General features: G+C 44.7%; 1 protein-coding gene across 1 annotated transcript in view; it reads left to right on the top strand.

Moving 5' to 3' along the window:
* The first annotated feature begins 8,169 nt into the window (after positions 1-8,169).
* LOC137153177 (vascular endothelial growth factor receptor kdr-like) overlaps positions 8,170-18,290 on the top strand; it is a 168,116-nt gene continuing 157,995 nt past the window's right edge. The window contains exon 1 of the mRNA XM_067548279.1: positions 8,170-8,470. Coding sequence (XP_067404380.1) covers positions 8,407-8,470 — 64 coding nt within the window. The 5' untranslated portion in view covers positions 8,170-8,406. The remainder of the gene's footprint in view (positions 8,471-18,290) is intronic.

Genomic DNA, 18,290 nt, shown 5'->3' with positions numbered 1-18,290 from the left:
AAAAGTCAGAGACAGACGGTAAACAAAAATTCACACAACCATGACCTGGCCCTGACTTTTACTAAAAATATCCAGGACAAAATGGGGATGATTGGGGGGGGGGGGGGTGATGAGAGCCTGAGACTTGCTGTGGGGAGGAGTAGAGGGGATGGGGTCCAGTCACCTGGGATCTGCAGGAACTGGCTAAGCACTGACCATGGTGACAGGGAGCTGCGGGGGCTTGGATCCCCGAGGTTTCCCCATCAGCCGAAGCAGCTCAGAGCCCCAGGGTCCCCCCACCACCTGAGGCAGCTTGGAGCTGCCTCCATCACCAGCAGCAGGGAGCTGCAAGGTCACAGCTCAGAGCTCCTGGCTCCCTCCGCGGTGGCTAGGAGCTCTGGGCGTCCCCCACTGCCTGTGGCAGCTCAGAGCTCTGGGTTCCCTCTACTATCTGCAGTGGCAGGGAGCTGTGGGGTCTCCCCACTGGCCACAGCAGCTTGGAGCCCTGAGTATGCCCCACCACCCGGGGTCCCCCTGCCGGCTGGGGTCACTCAGAACTCTGGACTCCCTTCATCACCCGTGGTGGCAGGGAGCTGCAGGGTCCCCCTGCCACCCGCGGCGGCTTGAAGCCCCAGGCACGCCCTGCCCCCTGGGGCCACTCAGAGCTGCGGATTTCCCCTTCTCCCCCCGGCAGCAGCTCAGAGCTCCAGGGATGGCGGCTGGGAGCTGTAGAAGGCACACCACCACCTACAGTGGCTCGGCCCTGCAAGGATGCCCTGCATGGCCTGGCGAAATTGGAACTGCAGGGGGCCCCTCCACACCAGCCACTCACAGAGGCTGACTCAGCCGGAAGGGTACTGCGTAGTGAATCACCACCACCACTTCCTCCAACACGGTGCGAACCAGACCTTGTGCTTTCAGCTTGCGAGATCGGATAGACTCAGACAACAAAGTAGGATAGCTGCAGGCTAATGAACATTTGACTTGTGTTAGGTTTGCAGAACTGGTCTTTATCACAGATAAACAGGAAAGCCGATGAGCAAATTATGCACCTTCCTGGCAGAACATGTCCATTAAATGAAAGACATCTATGTCCTCCCACAGTCTTTGTGGTTGGGAAGGACAGTGAATTCTGCAGGAGCTTTACGGATGACGAGCTGGGAAGCCCTCGCTTTTACATCTCAACATGTGCTGATATTTAGGAGCCCCGTGACACTTGCATGAGAGTACAAAGAGTCATCTTTCCATTGGACCACGTACCATGTAAATCAGAGACTCCAGAACACATGATAGCAAGCACACATGATGCTGTTTGAGTGCATTGCATTGCACTTTACTCCACTACATCAGGCATAAAACAATGTCTCAAAAAGTCAAATCCTGTTTATTTGAGAGGCTGGTATCTCGTCAGGGATCTAATAGTGCCTGATGATAGATGTGTGCTACCTTACCTGACTGGCAGAGAGCTGGCGCTTTGCCTCTTATCTGACTCATGGAATTAAGTAGCATAGCGCAAGAAAACAACACCACGATTGCATGGCACTGATCCATGTGAGCAGAAAGATACTCTTCACTTCCTTGTGTACCTTCTCCATCTAGATTCACCATCATCACCGATCCCACCCCATCCCTCTCCTGTGCACACACTCCTACAAGAGGCAGAAATTAATAGCAGCATTTCTGTCATGGGAAAGCTGCCACTGGCTGATAAGTGCTGCAGTACCATCCAGGGTTGTGGAGTCACCCTTCTGGCCCGAGCTATTACGGCAGACATCCGGGCCATTGTATAGTCCCTTTGGGAATAGAAGACAGTCTGTTCATGTGCACAGTACACAGGAAAATAAAAACCTAATGGCAAAGGTTCTCAAGGAGGAAGGGGCATGAACATCTCTGTGTCTGACAGTGGCACACAGTGGGTCTGCAGCGTCCGGGGGCCAAGCATGCATTTGCATCCCTCCCCCCACAGTTCTCACACGCACCCCTCCCGCAGCACAGGAGGGGTCCTAGCGCCGCCCTCCAGCTGCCCCGAGGAGGAGGGGGGGAACTGTCCCTGCGGAGGAAGGGGGCATGAGGCCTGTGGGGGCACAAAAGCAGGGTTGGCTCATCCGTCCCTCCCCCCCACACAGCACCCACTTGTCATGCTGCAGCCCGGTGCCGGCTTGGACGGGCCCGCCTCACCCCCTGGCAGGGGGGCGGGCCAGCCCTTTATGATGCATGGGAGGCAACTGCCCATCAGAGCCTCCTTCACCCCCTGTGTGTTGTGAAGGGCCAGCTCAGAGTTCCACCGCAGGCCGGCCCCTGGCAGCCTGGCCCCTCTCTCAGTACATCACTACTATCTAATTATACATAATATTCCTGCCAGAGGGTAGGAGCTGGTGAAAGGTCTGGGTGGAAAGTGACATAGTAACCAATAGTCTCCAAATGCTTTACCCCTCTATACAAATGGGAAAAATGAAGCACAGAGACAGCTTAAGTGATTTGCTCAAGGTCATGCAGGAATGTCAGTAGCAAAGTTGGGACTAGGACCCAGGTCTCCTGATGTCTCTCGGCCGATCATTAAACTATGGGTACCTGTCACATTTACAGCAGCCCCGTGTTATTTCACAGAGCTTTTAAAGTAAAGTATAAGAAAAGTGATATAACATTCTCTGCTCTTTTGTTTTAATAAAGAAAAGATTAGACATTGGAAGAAATTCCCATCCAGTGTGACCTGGCACCCATCCCTGCTTGGCAGCCATCCCAGGTGCTCATCATCTCTTCCTGACATCCCTCCTAGGCATTCACCATCCTCACCTCTTCCATGCCATATCCCATCCCAGCCTAACCCCATTGGTCCCAGCCCAACCTATCTCCAGTCCTTCAGCCAACTGTACTTACCCATGTTCTCACATTACTACTCCCTGAGGGGGTAGGGACATGGGCTGTGACTCAGAACGCTTCTTGCACTGATGTACTCAAACACTGGAAGGAAGCAATGCATTTGATTTCTCCTGGAAACAAGAAAGATTAAAGCACAGACTATCTCCTCCCATTATTTCACTTGTATATATCACTTATAAGCATTGGTTTGTTTTTTAACTACAGTATTTGGCAGGAGGGAAGTCTGAGCTTCCAGCTCTTTGTATTTCTTCTGCAAGGTTATTTTTGAGCACCTCATTGTAGCTGTTGACTGTAATCCCAGAGCCCAGGGAAGTGCCTTCCAGCTGATAAATATAACCAAGACCCGCTCTGAGAAAAGATTGACTGGTTTGGAACTGTAAAGAGACTTTGGAGCCAAGCGAGTAAAACTAGAAAAATGTTAAGGAAAATCATCATCAGCAGAAACAGCACCAGCCTGGCGTTTGATCTCAAGTTTATGTTTTTGTTTCTGTCACAAGACAACAAGGCAAAGACATCTGCGTGATGAGGGCAGGGAAGTTCATTTATCTATATGCTGTATTGAAAAAAACCACAAATATCTTGCCCCTTTGAGGCCCCTTTGTCCAAATCATCAGACTGAAATGGCTTTCCTCAGCCAGAGGCCTGTTTTCAAATGAAAGAGTTATCCTCAGATGCAGTCTGAACTTCAAATGTGAAAAAAATGGGCTTCCCCCAGCCTTAGGCCTCAGACTGAGCTGCCTGCACTGTGTTCGAGTAGCCTGAAAAACCTCTCACTTACACAGGGCTGCAATGGCCAGCCGGGGGCAGAAAATATAGCTGAAGATTACTTTGGGCCAAGCACACCTTCTTTTCTGCAGCCATGGTCCCTATTTCCTGCTACATCAGCATCAGGAAGACCCCTATGTTGGCTCTGTGCTACCACAGGATCACCCTTACACTGGGACGATCTTCCCTGAGCTGGTTAAGGTACTTTCACTGCCAGATTACACATCCAATACAGCACCCAGAATTTGGCTCTAAAGAACGCATGCGTGTTATGTAAGAGTAAAGGTGATAGCCCTGGAATTTTGGCCAAATTCTAATTTGGATACTTACATTCTTCCCATCTAAATCCCTCAGCAGGTTTAGTTAGAAGATGCATTCTTTATTTCCTTATCTTTATTTAATTTTTTTGTTGGGTACATTTGAACAATCTCCAGGTCCCACACCAGAGGTGGCTGCATTTCATTAGTTGGTGAAACAATCCTTCTGTAGTTTTTCTTTAAATCACAGAATGTTGTAAGGCTGAATTATTTAAAATTTGTAAAAGGCTCTGAGCTTCTTGGGGGAAATACTTTTACTGGCAAAGATAATAGTTTTATTATTAAGTTACGTTACAGTTAGTAAGTTGCTTTTTCTGTCTCCATGAATGGACCTTACTATTTTGGTCTGTAAGTCTGTTGTACTTTGTGAAGGCTGAGCATTGCTGCATGTGTATTAGTATTTTCAAGAACAATATAGGCTATTGGTACTAATTTATATCAATTTTGAGAAAAACGAAGAATTCAAAATAAAATTGTTCCTGGGGTAATTTGGACAAATATTGGCATTCAGCTTCTTGGAAATATAGATAAAGATGAACATCAGATCTCCCTTCAACAATTAAAAGATACACTCGACACATCTGAAGAACAAGAATTTTATTTTACCACAGCTGGCTAATAACTTCACTCAAGCCCCAAATTGTGCACCCCCTAAACTCTCATTGCTAATTGTTTGACAGAACATTTCAGGAATGGCACATTCATTATCCAGTTCTTATCTATTGCTGTTTGGGTTGGTATAGTCATACAAAGCTTTCTGAAAAGTAAAATTCACATGGGGAAACTGAATTAGAACTAAACAATGAGAGAGAGGTTCTGGATTCTGAATTTCAAATTCAGCAGGGTAGCTAAGCTACAGCGCATGCATTATAAAATAGTGCATAAAATCTGTTGGACTCTGAAGAGCATGGGAAGATGTATCTTGTAAGTATTGTTGGAGATGCAACCAATATAAAAGGAATTTGATTGAATTTGGCATATTATAGATATGCCCTCAAATTTTTGATTATGAACCCAAAATATTAGATACTGCAATTTTTAACTGGAAATTGTATTTCCCCTGAAATGCACAAGTCATCCTACATGCCTGTCCTTTACTATTATCCACTATTACAAGATTTAAAAGAAACTCTCCACGGCTGCCTGAGGTGCAGAAGGAATTTCTATCCCACATCATCAGTTCAGAATTGGTACACTGATTGGGATGAAGATGTATACTCTGAAGTAGTAATTTATAAAGTACAAAAAGAAGAGGTACATTTCTTGTATTGTATTAGAAGTGACTTGGGTATTAATATTTGTATCAACCTCTTGCGATGCTGAGAACACTGTATCCTAAGTGTACATTATGCATTATTTTAGGAAATGATTCATCAGACTCAAACATTCAGAATTATTACATTTTAATTAGAGTTTGTATTTATGGCTTTCGTGGATCATGTTTCTGATAGACTGATAGATTTGCAGGCTAAAACGTGTTGTTGTATGTTCAACTGTATTAATCTCTTGCTCTGATCTGACTGTATCTCGGTATTGTGAGTATATTTGTTACATACATCAAAAGTTGATAACAAGATTGATTTGTATATGCTAAAAAAGGGAGTGCAGGAAATGTGCCTAATTTATTGACTAAACTTCAGCTTCACCAAAATCCAGGTTATCTAATTCCCCCTCTAGATTCCAATGTGCAGGCTATTTTTCAGTTCCTCTTCTGAAGACTAACTAACTGAGCATGAGACTGGAACTCGAGAACACTTTTATTTGAGTTCCAACTTTGCCAGTGATTTGCTCTGTGATCTAGGGCAAATCATTTAAACTGTCTCATTTTCTCCATAAGTAAAACAGGAATAATAATCTACCCTCTCTATTCAGGCACTTATCTGGCCCCTATCAGCATAGTAACTGAGCCCGATAATACTGCTCTGCCTCACAGAGAGGATTCATGCTATTGTAGTACTAGTGCTGTATAGCTTAGGTATATTATTGTTGCTGGGTAGTGTTAATAGCACAGAATGGCTCCCCATTGTCATCTGAGCCATGCTGGGTGAGTGACCCCCTACATATAGATTATAAAATCCTTTTAGGATCCAAGGTGCTAGATACCAGTAAATTATTAATTTATTATACTAACAACTGCTGGGCCGACCACTGGCAGTTAACATTTGTTCTTGTGAAAAGTCTGGGTGTAGGATGAACTGCCAGCTTCCTCTCCTTGGAAGATCAATAGCATCCTGAAGAGAAGTGCCAGTTCCGGGCAGGACTTGAAGGGTCCAGTGTCTTTGTGCACTGAACAAAATCCCCACGGCTCCTGGTCTGTGTGTGCTGCTCTCCCCCACTAAGGGCTTGGCATAGCAAGAGTACAGGCACCAGGACAGGCTAGCAGGCTCAGCCACACAGATGGCACTGTCTACACCCAAATACCTGGAGCTAGTGCTTCGATATCATGCAGTGGGTGGTGCTACCTGAAAACCCAAGACAGATCAGACAGAGATACCAATACAACAGACCTTTTTTTAAAATGCGAGTTTACTTTCAATATTTCATTTCAGATGAAAATTTTTCTAAATAGCTCTATAAAGTGAGGGGCAAACTACATGCTTTGCAGCAGCATCCCAATGATTTCTGGTGTGTTCCAGGTGCCCACGTGATAAAAAACTTGAAAGTTAAAGCAAAACTTGTTCTTTTCCCAATGCTCTGTTTGCATCAACTCTTAATTCTTGCCATTCCTTGCTCAAACCATCCTACAAGTTTGTATATATTTCTGTCTGTGTACACACACACTCAGCAGCAAATGATCTGTATCCCTCGAGATCAAAAATACGAATTTAAAAGTGATTTTAAAGCTGCACTATGGTAAAATATCAATTACATGCCAAAAGGACTTGATCAAACTGACATCAGGAAACCAACATACCAACTTCTGTTAAATCCACCTCTTCTGCTCATGTAACTTTGGCTGATGGGAGGGAAAGAAACACAGAGGGAAAGCAAAACACCTGTAAGCAGATCGCCTGAGCAACTGTCTTATTTCCCAGATTGTCCCAACACCTTTACAGACAGAAAACTGGGGCAAACTTTCCTTCCTCGCCTTCTCTCTTGTATGTTTCATTTCGCTTGTCAGTGTCTCTGGTGCACATGAGGGAGCTGAGCAACAACGCGTCTCTTGGGGTCCGGGTCCCCCAAACCCTGCGCTCTTCTCGGCTCCAGAAGCACTCAGTGGAAAGGAGTCTAGGAGCGTGTTGCCATCCGCTCAGCCCCCTCGACCTGATGTGCCAGCCACTCCGCTCAGTCCACTAAAGCCTTCGCCTGCCTGCTGCCACCTGCCTGCCCCGAGCAGCCCTGCCCACCTGGGAGCGAGCTAGGCAAGAACCAGTGCAAGGGGCGGCCGGCGTGTGAGTGTTTGAAATCCCTGCAGATTCTGCCTGCTCTCAGGCTGCAGCCGCCGCCGTTTCCAGAGCCCTGGAAGCCTTCACTGGAAAAGTGACAGTGAGCGAGGGAAGCTTCCCCCCGGCCGCGCTGCTGACGTCTCTCCTTCCTCTTGTTCTTTTCCCTATAAAGAATCCCAGGCTCACACCAAACATCCCAGCAAGAGCAGATCAAACTGGGCGGGGTGGGGGAGCGAGAGAGAGAGAAATACCTGGACTGTGATCTGGCCAGGCACAAGCCCCACTCCTTGCAAGCGGCAGAAGCGATCGCCTTGCTCCTGGGCGTGGGGTTCCCCCACCAGCCTGGAGCTGCGATCCCGTGGGCTCCTGTGAGCTGCAAGAAGCTACTGGGACGCAGGAGTTTTGTTCTGGGTTTTTTTTTCTTTCTTCCTCCTGTCTGGCGAGCCTGAGAAAGTTTAAAGGCTTCTTCCTCCAGATCCCTGCAGCACCTGCACCTCCCTGGATAAACAGGCTTTTTCTCACAGCCACCTCAATCAGAACCCAGCCCCAGGGAGATCTACTCGGAGAAGCAGCAACTCAATGACTCGAAGAAACTTTTTTACCAACCCTTTTTTTGTGTGGCTGTTGCTTTGTTAACCCCTGTGGTCAGTTGTGAGACATCTGCTCTGCTCATTCACCTCTCTACTTTTAATCAGGTTTAGAAAAAGAAATACCCAGATCATCCCATGAGTTAGGAAGGTGCGCGGGGTGTGTGTGTGCGTGTGTGTGTGTGTGTGTGTGGGGGGGGGGGGGGGACAAGGAATAAAGTTATTCTGGGAGGAGAAGGGGGGGGGAACACTTGGCCGTCAAGAAGAGAGAGGAAGGAAAACCAAATCCGTAGCAAAGGGATGAAGCAGTGCATGGAAAGAGCGATTTAACTGGAATCAACAAGTGAGAACTTCTGGACGCCTTTCCCCCTCCCTTACCCAGCCTGCAGCCTTTTACACTTGCGGCTGGAAAGAAATTGGCCCTGTCTACAGATCGCCCTTCTTGCACGTTGATAAGGGATATACCACTAATAATCCACATCTGCACAAGAAATGCTTCCGAAGCATTGCACCGCCCTGGCTGTTTGGGTCCTTCCTGCACTGCTTTGGCTACAAGGTAAGAGCGTTTACACGTGGGTTTTTTCCCCTCTCTCTCTCCCCTTCGATTTCTCGCTGTATTTTTGCTCAGACAACTTTCTGTCCCGTGTTTGCTCACTCCCTTGTGGGATCCAGGTTGGGGCTGCTTCTCCTCCCCCGCCCCATACACTTCATTGGCTTAAAGCCACCTTGTCTGACAGAGCCGTCAGACCCGAGGGACCATTTCAAAACAAGCCACGCCGCCCCTGGGTGTTTGCTGTGGGGAACCGATTTAAATCAAGAACACTAATAAACCCCTGGGTGGAATCCGGAGTAACGATCTCGGTTGGTGCCTCCCGGTCACACTTGGTTCTAACTCCTGGTTTTCTTGCCTGGCCCACGGGGGGGGGCCGAAGGCAACACTTCAGCGGCACTGGGGGCTTGAACTAGCGGCTGGTTCCCACCCCGCTGCGCGCTCGGTTGAGTCTCCTGCCGGAGCAGCCTAGCGCCAATCTGGTGCTACGTTGTGCCTCCTGGGTGGGCATCTCCATCAGCCAGCCCCCCCAACGAGGCAGCAAAAGCAGGGGCTCTGTTTAAGGTGCGGGGGAATTTGCAGTCCTGCTCTGTTCAGGCAGCCTGAATAGGCACAGAGTGGAATTTGATTTCCTTTATGGATGCAACTATTCCAGCTGTGTCGTTGTTTTAATAGCCGGGGATCTTCCCTCCTGCATCTGGTTTCAATTACTTTCTCTAGCTGGGCCACCACGAGTAGTCAAGTGCCTCGAGGTAACGGATCCGGGGAGCTGCCGCTAGATGGCATGAGTGCTAGCGAGGGGACAGCTCACCTGCAGAGTAGACAGGCTCTTCCTTTTTATTTTAAAGAAGGAAAGCAAGTTTAGAAAGAGCGCAGGGCCCTAAAGTCTACCTGTTCCTCCTGCCCCAGCTGCTCATCTACTTCTGGCTGCTCTCACCCACCCTACAGCTTTGACCCTCAGATTCCTGTGGTGAAGAGAAGGCTCCATTCTCAGTCCATGACTCACATTTTCCTCCCAGCGCAAGAAGCTTTGGGGGTGCTTTTCTTTTCAGCCCTAGCTGAATTTTCTCAGAAATGCCCCTGAATTCATAGCACTCGCAGCAGAGCTGCACCATCTGAGCAAGCTTTGTAGGTTGCTCTTAACTGCCTCCCTGTCCTAGCCCTTGGCTTTCTTCTGGAAGACTCCCTCATTGCATATGTGACACAGCCAATGAAATCCCACACACGGCAGCCCTTCATTAATTAGGTGCCCAGTGGGCCAGGGAGGCATTGGCTCTGGAATGTCCTATAATGAGTTTACAAGGGCTCTCTCACTAGATATCAGCTCTCTTACCAACAGCAATGGGAGATCAGGTTTGAATACTTCAAAGGGGTCAGCGCTTCATTAAAAGATTTTTTGTAAATAAAGAGAGTTGTATCTTCAGGAAAATGTCCTTGAAATCTGCTGCATTTGAAAGACTTTTTGTTTCCCCAGCTAACACTTCTGATTCCCTTGAGGCTTCAGCAATTAGTTTAAAATAGCAATTTGTGAGGCTTAGTCTCTTTCTTTCTCCTATATGGGAACATTTCAGTTTGTATTTGACCATCTGAAACACCCTGAAGAAGATGAGGCTTCAAAATCAGACGTTATGGCATATATTTGAGCCCTCTGTTGTGTATGGGGCAAGCTGAATCCATGAAAGGCTCTTATTCACTTCCTTCATGGGGAATCAGCCAGAACAGAATATTCAGGGGTGCAATGCTTAAGGTCCATAGGTAAAGAATTTGTGTGAGCAATCTGCTGCTCATTAGATTGACTTGCCCCCTCCTCTACACCTGGTTGTGCTTCAATGCTGTGTTCTCCTTTTAAATGTGTGTATACACACACACATGCACTGGGTGTGACTGTTCTCTCACTAACCCATTTCCACTAACCCAGTATCTTCAGTTGAGTTTCTCCTGATTTACACTAGTGTAAGTAAGAACATAATCTAGCTAATGAGATTTAGAAGAGCTTTTCTGTGTGCCGTATGGTCTTCCATTATTTCATTAATCATGAGGAATTCATTGGATTACCATGCTATTTATTCATGGCACATCAGATTGTACCTAGGAGATGGTCTGTTATTTACTGTGGAATTTCTTCTGCCAGTACGTGTTCCATAGTGTTCCTTAAGCCCAGGATACATTTCAAAACACAAGACTATTGGCTCTTTAGTCTCATTATGGTCAGTTTTGTGTGTGTCTCTAGGCTGTAGGGGTACCGCTGCTTTCCACCAACAATAATCAATAACCAACAGCACCAGGAGGACAGATCTGCTGAAGGATTTTGGTAGCACTGTAAACTACCAGAGCTTTATTACTAGAATCCACATATTTGGTTTGGTTTATTCAGAGACTTCTAAAACACTCTCTCACAGTCTCTCTGGGTATGCATACCAATATCTCAAACACTTGCTGGCAAGGGTCTGCCCAGATGAACTCAGAAACAAGTTCCATCTATTCCCCACAAACATACCTGGAGTGAACATGAGCTTTACATCGTGTCTTAAAGGACCAGTTTGAGCTCTGTTGGAACAATAGAGGAAATGGATTCCAGGGGCAAGAGTCATGAATATCCTGCCGCCAGCTACTCTTAGTAGAAGTGCCCTAGCTGACTTCAGTTACTGTAAGAGCACATGGGGAAATAGGTGATTCCATAGCTGACTGGCCTTTATGCACCAGTATCAACACTTTGAATTGCACCTGGAAGCAAATAGGAAGTTAGTGCAGTCCTCAGAGAATTGCTTTCATGCACTCCATCTGACTGACACTGCAAGTAAGTAGCCAGCTGTATTCTCCACTGATGGAACCTTTTGAATGGTCTTCAGAGGCTGTCCATATTGGGCCTGAGACAGCAATCCAACCCGAAAGTTACAAAGGCATGTGTTGCCATGGCAATTTCTGTATCAGAGAGAATTGGTAACAAGTAGCTGGCCAAACACAGATGGGAAAAGGCATTTCTGGCCAGCAGTTCTTCCTGGGAATCCAGGAGCACACTCCTATAGCAACTGTTACTGCAAAGGGTGGACGTACTCACACAGAAATGGGCCTGGTACAGATATTACCCCCATTGAACCCTCTAAATAGTCTTCTTACCTGGCAGTCTTACCCCCACCATGTTTAGCAAGAGCTTCATTCAGCTCACTTTCATCCTCGCTCCCTCTGAGCCAGGCACTGAGAAGGGAGAGAGACTGCCCCATCCATCTTTGATAATAAAGAGGGGTAGAGCTTCTTTTTTAAAACCTCCAATGAAGGAGCTTCCATGACTTCCATAGGCAGTCTGTTCCCTTTGTCCTACTGTTCTTACCATTAGGAAGTTTTTTCCTGAGATTTAATCTAAATCTGCTATGCTGTAATTTGAACCCATTGCCTCTTGTCCTGCCCTCTGTGGCAAGAGAGAACAAATTTTCTCCATCTTTTTTATGGCAGGCTTTCCAGTATTTGAAGACCGTTATCATGTCCCCTCTTAATGTCTTTTCCAGGTCCTTTGCTCATATGGCTTGGATTCCATCTCCATGAGCATCTTTGTTACTCACCTCTGGATCTATTCCAGTTTCTCTATATTCTTTCTATACAGTGGTGACCAAAACTGGACACAGTACGTCTGCTGAGGACTAACCAGTGCTGGGTAGAGTGGAACTATCACCTTCCATGACTTGCATGCTTTGCCTCTGTTAATGCAACCCAAAATTGCATTTGCTTTTTTTGCAACAGTATTGCATTGTTGACTCGTTGAGTTTGTGAACCACCACAACTCCCAGATTCTTCTCAGCACTGCTGCTGCCAAGCCAGTTATCCCCCATGCTGTATTTGTGCTTTTGGTTTTTCTTCCCTAAGTGTAGCATCTTACCTTTGCCTTTGTTGAATTTCATTTTGTTGTCTACTGCTCAGTTCTCCAATTTATCCAGATCTCTTTGGATTTTAGTTCTATCCTCCAAAATGTTTGCAATCCCCACAGCTTTGTGTCATCTGCAAATTTGATCAATATGCTCTCTATTCCTACATTCAGGACATTAATAAAGATATTAATTAACACTGGACATAGAACAGATCCCTGTGGAATCCCTCTTGAGACCTCCTTCCAAACTGACATCATTCCATTAATAGTTGCTCTTTGTTTGCGATTGTTTAACCAATTATGTATCTGCTTAATGGTAGTTCTACTGAGCCAGCATTTCTCCAGCTTATTTAAGAGAATTTCGTGTGTGACTGTGTCAAAAGCCTTGCTAAAGTCTAGGTATATTATGTCCACTGCATTCCCCCTATCCACCAAACCAGTTACCAGTGTCATTCATATTTTGATGGCCTCACACCCCAAATCATCTCTTGATCTTCCCTAAAAATGTGGCATGACTGCATGAGAGTGCTTGGGGAAGATGAACAATGTGTTTATTTACATCTTAATGTTTTTATAAAAACACCACTATAAGCCCAGCATTACTCCTTGACAGGAAAGAATAAAACCAATGAATTGTGATCCTTCTTACCACTTACCAGGGTTTACCAGCAAATCATCAAAGATCTTATAATCAATATTGGCAGATCTGAAAGCATCAGCAGCATGGACACCAGATCTTTGTCCATCACTAGGAAGATGTGATCAGCAACTAGCACAGTCTCTGCCTACCCTAATCAGGCTGGAAGCAGATTGAAAGGGAACCAGGAAGTCAGAGGACTCCAGATAGCTATTAACCATTAACTCCTTGATCACCTTTCCCAAAAAGTTTAGAGATCGAGATAGGCAGTTAGCGGAATTATGGGCTTCAAGTAATGGTTTCTTGAGCATGGGCCTGTCACTTGTACTGGATGGAGCTGACATTTTTGCCTACTATAAGGAAAAGTTCATCTTCACCAACAAAGGACTTTGTATGATCCTGCTTGATTTCACCAGCCATGAGAGGTACAGCTCAATCCCACAGGCTCTGAGTTGAACCCCTCTGAGACCTCTCTCAAGTAAATTAATTGGAGCCCAGCCAGAAAACCTGAATTTGCCACCTGCTGACATGAATTCTCTGCCATGAAGGGATCCAGTGTGGTCCAAATCTGATCAATCTTGCTTCCAAAGTGAAACACATTCATCTCTGTTTCTGAGCAATGCAGTCCAGTTTCACTTGGCTGTCCAACACAAGCAACAGCTCCTCTGGTTAGGACACACATCAAGGAAAAGAATATTTCTTTAGCTAATAACCCAGTCACAGCATAGGACTTCAAGCACTCTCTCTGTTGCAGCCAATTAGTATTGGTATGAGATGACTGCCACCTTCACTCTACCCTCAGCCTTATGTCCCAGGTCAGCAGACTACAACAGTGATCTGTGTAGATGGCATATAGGAAATCAAAGAATATTTAGGAGTCACTGTATTCATGGTTGAGGACAAAAGTGATATCTTACTAGACCGTTGATAGGTTGTATTTTCCTTTAGGGAAATCTGAAACCTAATCATGCCCATGACTCAGCAAAACAGAGCCCGCACCCTGACCATAGCAAAGCTGAGGTTTGATTTCAAATCAGAAGAGGTAATAGGCAGACCATGAAAAAGTGCAGTGAACATCCCAGCAATCTCTAGTCCCATTCCAAAAAGCTTAGCTCAAAAATATGTAGATACTGAAATCATCTAGAATAGTTTCATGCTCATCCTGGCATTTCCTCCTTCTTTTACATTGTTGCATATTTTAGTTCTAATTCCTCTTAGGAGTAGGTTGGAATGTTTCTGTTTGACACTTTTTGCACTTACAGTCTTTATTCTCTAAATACAGGGGCTGGTTGAAATTTTTGGCAAAAAAAAAAGTTGTTGTTTTTCCTGGTTGAAAAGTGTTTTTCCTAGTTTTTTTATTTATTTGTTTATTTTTGCGAGAAACTGCTGACATTGACAAATTTTTCATTTTGCATGAAAAATGTAAAGCTTTTTTTAGGTTTTTTTTTCTCCTGACTTTTTTTTTTTTTTTTTTTTAATAAAAAATGGCTTTCAATAAGTCAGAAATTTCAATAACCTTTTCAATAACATTTTTCAGTGATTTTGAGAAACATTTTAAAATAAAATTATGAAAAATTTCAAAAAATGAAAAGTGGATCTATTTTGAATATTTTGACATAAAAACAACTGAAATTTCAAATATTTTTGTGAAAATAGGTTTTCATTTTTCAACCAGCCCTATAAATAGTATTTTACTACTATTGATGGTTTGTCATTAGAAGCTTGTTTGTTTCTAAGACATCACAACTCCATGTAATTAGAATACCTTTCCAGACATTGTGCTTCAGGGCATAAAATGATCACTTGCTGGGATCAGGAAGAAAGTTAACTCCATGGTAAAATATTGCAAAATTGTGGGCATGTTTTTGCTTTTATCTGAAGAATCCAACATTGGTCTCTGTTAGGGACAGGATGCTGGTCTAAATAGACCATGGCTCACTTTTAATAAAAGCAAGTCTTATGTCCCATTGCTGTGATTTTCTAAATATCTGCTGCACAGTGGAAAAATATTATAAACAGCACAGAACTCTTTTTAAAAGATAGTGTTATACTAATTCCCTGTCTAAAACTGCCACATTCAAAAGCAAGCAGAAATAGTTTTACAATAATTAAAAATACTTTTTTTTTCTTCCTTTGATATGTTAAAGTCCCATAATTTCCAGAGAGTAAAATCATACAAAAAAGGATACTGGAAGCACAGAGCAGACACACTTGTTCAAGGTGTCTATAAGAATTTGATCTTTATTTTTTTCAACCACGTTTTTCATTGACAATATTACAAGAATTTGCATATGCATAATTTCCCTCTTTCCCACCTATTAATATATCTAAATCTAAGCAAGATAGTAAGGTTAAGTTTGTGTTTTTTATTTTTAAATATTGCTGTTTCCCATTTTCTTTGTAACTGATCAGAACTCTCTGTTACGTTATAAGATTCACTCTCATCAGGTTGAGTCAGACGTACTTCCTTTATGGTGCCACCAGATTCATCCACGATTACAAAAGGCTTCCAAATACAATCAAAACTTCATCAGTACAGTAAGGAATAGGAGACTAATAATCAGTTTTCCAAGCAGCTATTGGATGGAGACTCTGTAATGTGCTGCATGCAGACATTGATTTGAAATAGAACATCTTATGGTTCTATTGCATTTTCACCCCAAAGTACTACACAAACTATATGCAACAGGGGTCACTTTGTCTATCACTGAAATGCAGGTGGAATGAGGAAGCTGTTTTCAGCTCACATTGCAACAGTGTTAAAAACTGCATGGGGAATTTCAGGTAAGTAGATTCTAACTATCCAGATGAGAGTTTGGCCAGGACATTGAGGCCAACCCCCATGTAGTTGCATAATTAATTTGATATTTTCTACATTTTCTTGGTTTGCTCCATCTTTTATTCCTCCTCCACACTGGGTAGACTTCCCCATTGAGACTGAAATGGGAACTGCAAATGGCAGTAATTAAAAGATGTTTTCGATATCCCAGAAGCCCAAGAACAAAATAGATCACAGCCTCTAACGTTTTCCTTCATAGCTAGTATTAAATGACTGACAGGATATTAAGCCTTCCTAATGCTGATCAAGGCATTTTTGTTCCTCTCTGCCTCATGATGTAAATGTTCCTCATGATGTTCCTCTGTGCCGCATGATGTGCCTCTGGTGTAAAAGTGTTTACATTTCACTGGAATAAATGGTCTCTCATCTCACTGGGCTAGACACTTTTTTTTGGTGAGCCAACACAGAAAACAGCAGAACCTGCCAAAATCAACTGATCCAGATTATTATCTGGAAATGCCATTTAACATAAATAGACGTTTGAAGTTTACTTTGGGAACAATGCTGCATCAGGAGAAAGTTGAGGATCTCAGGGAACAAGGCAATATTAGAGCGAACCATATGGAGATGGTTTTTTGTGTGACAGATGGAGTCTTAAAAATGCATCCAGGCCCATTATCCCTCAAATGAGGGGATGGAGAAAGGCTGGTGGGATGGAGGTTAGGAGGAGATCATCTGAGGTGAACAGTTAAACCAGCTGTATTTTGAAGGCACAAAATGGTCATTATCCAAGTGTGGTTGAGTATGTGCAAAATTAATGTCCCACTTTTCAGTAGATTGATATGGCAGATAAAGAGCCAGTGACCTTCAGAAAAAGCTACCTAGGGGATTTGGACTGAGGCACTCAAGCTGGATGGAGTCACAGACTCTGTCCCAGGGGAGCAAAGGTGGTTGAGTGACCATGACTACAGTGGAGGGGAATTTTCCCTTCTGGATCTGCCCAAGCACCCACAGCTGCAGAGGTTGGCCCTCTCACTGAGCTTCTGAAGGCTCCATGCCACAGATGCAGGTAGGGCCAGGACTGGGCCCATTAATTGCACTGGGAATAATTAGTGTTGGGCTCACAGTAGAAATGAGCCGAAGTGTGGCTATGTATATAGGGCTAGACTTAACCTTTAGGCTCAGCCCTGAGTAAGAGGCAGTGCATAGCTGCACCATGCCAGGAGCAGTCTTGGACACCCCTTAGAGTGTCACGGTTCTTCCTTGTTGCTTTCTTGCTCTGGCTTCTTCAGAAAGCACCATTTAATTTTCCTCTTGCATCTGGCCTGCGAGGGGGAGGGGGAAGACTAAAGCCAGACTCCACCTTCAACCCACCCCCTCCAACTTCTCCCTGTCCAGCTGCTCTTAGTGGTGATGGGGGTTTAATCTAGGGCTGCCCTCTGCACCAGACCAGATCCCAAAGTCCAGGTAACTGAAGAAGAGCTGGGGGCAGGCGGTGTTGCTATTCTGTTTGGAGCTTTGAACATGGGTAACTAGCTGATGGTGACTTTTTTTTTTCTTATGGAGATTTTAATTAAGTTTTCAATCTGATAGTGCAAAGAATACACTCGATTACCTCCCCCTTGGTGATGCTGATACAGCAACTCTGTGCTGGGGACTCCATCAAAGAGAATCAAAGTCGAACTGAATTATGCAATTGATTGTTATTGGGTTCATCATATGATCTGATCCAATCTGCTTTATTAGCACTGAAATGAACTTCGATGTGATAGTGATGATGCTTTTGCAGTTATATGTACTCTTCATGGGTCTGAGTCTCCAAATAGATACAGAAGTCCTTGCTGTGGTTCTATACCACGGAAGCTTCTAGCACTGTGAAGGAATTAGTAAACTTAGTGGACTGGTGAAGTCAGTGGAGGTACATTGATATAAAACCAGTGTGAGTGGGATCAGAATCAAGCCCTGTATTTCCAAAGCGCTGTGCAAATTTTTACTAACTAATCCACTGCGCTAAGCAGGTTGACCTACTGTTCCATGAGAATGTTGCTGTCTTTTAAAGAGGATAACTGAAAGCTACATTCGATTGACTGTCTAGGGGACAGTGAAAGGACCCTGAACAGTTTTGAGCAGCACTGCAGCGCCCTCACCTGCAATTCCTTGGGTTAGTCTACTCTTTTAGTCCTTTGTCACCTTCACTACATACAGTTCTTCCTTCCCCCTGCCAAAGCATCTCCCAATTTACCTTCAGGTCTCAGGATTCCTAGAATTGTTACATTTTGAAAGGCCTAGAGGAATTTCTCAGCCCTGCTGTGAGTGGAGGTCTGCACAGTTTCTCTTCCTCATGCCCAAATTAAGTTTGCCTCTTCCCTTTTAAGTTGGGACTACTGCCGAGGTTTGGCAAGCCAAGGTGGGATTGCCGGTGGTTGGCAGTTTAATCTCGTTAGCTTTCTGCAGTCAGATGCAGTAAGTCTTCAGACCATGCTGAGCTTTATGAAATGTGACTTCTGCAAGCTCCCCGAATACGTGTAATCACAAAGGGATTCGCAACTGG

Source organism: Emydura macquarii, unplaced genomic scaffold, assembly GCF_026122565.2.
Source record: "Emydura macquarii macquarii isolate MOO-44397 ecotype Brisbane River unplaced genomic scaffold, CSIRO-AGI_Emac_v2 contig_1253, whole genome shotgun sequence".
Classification (NCBI taxonomy): Eukaryota; Metazoa; Chordata; order Testudines; family Chelidae; genus Emydura; species Emydura macquarii.
The sequence above is the reverse complement of the archived record's forward strand: the minus strand, read 5'-3'. Positions and strand labels throughout refer to the sequence as shown.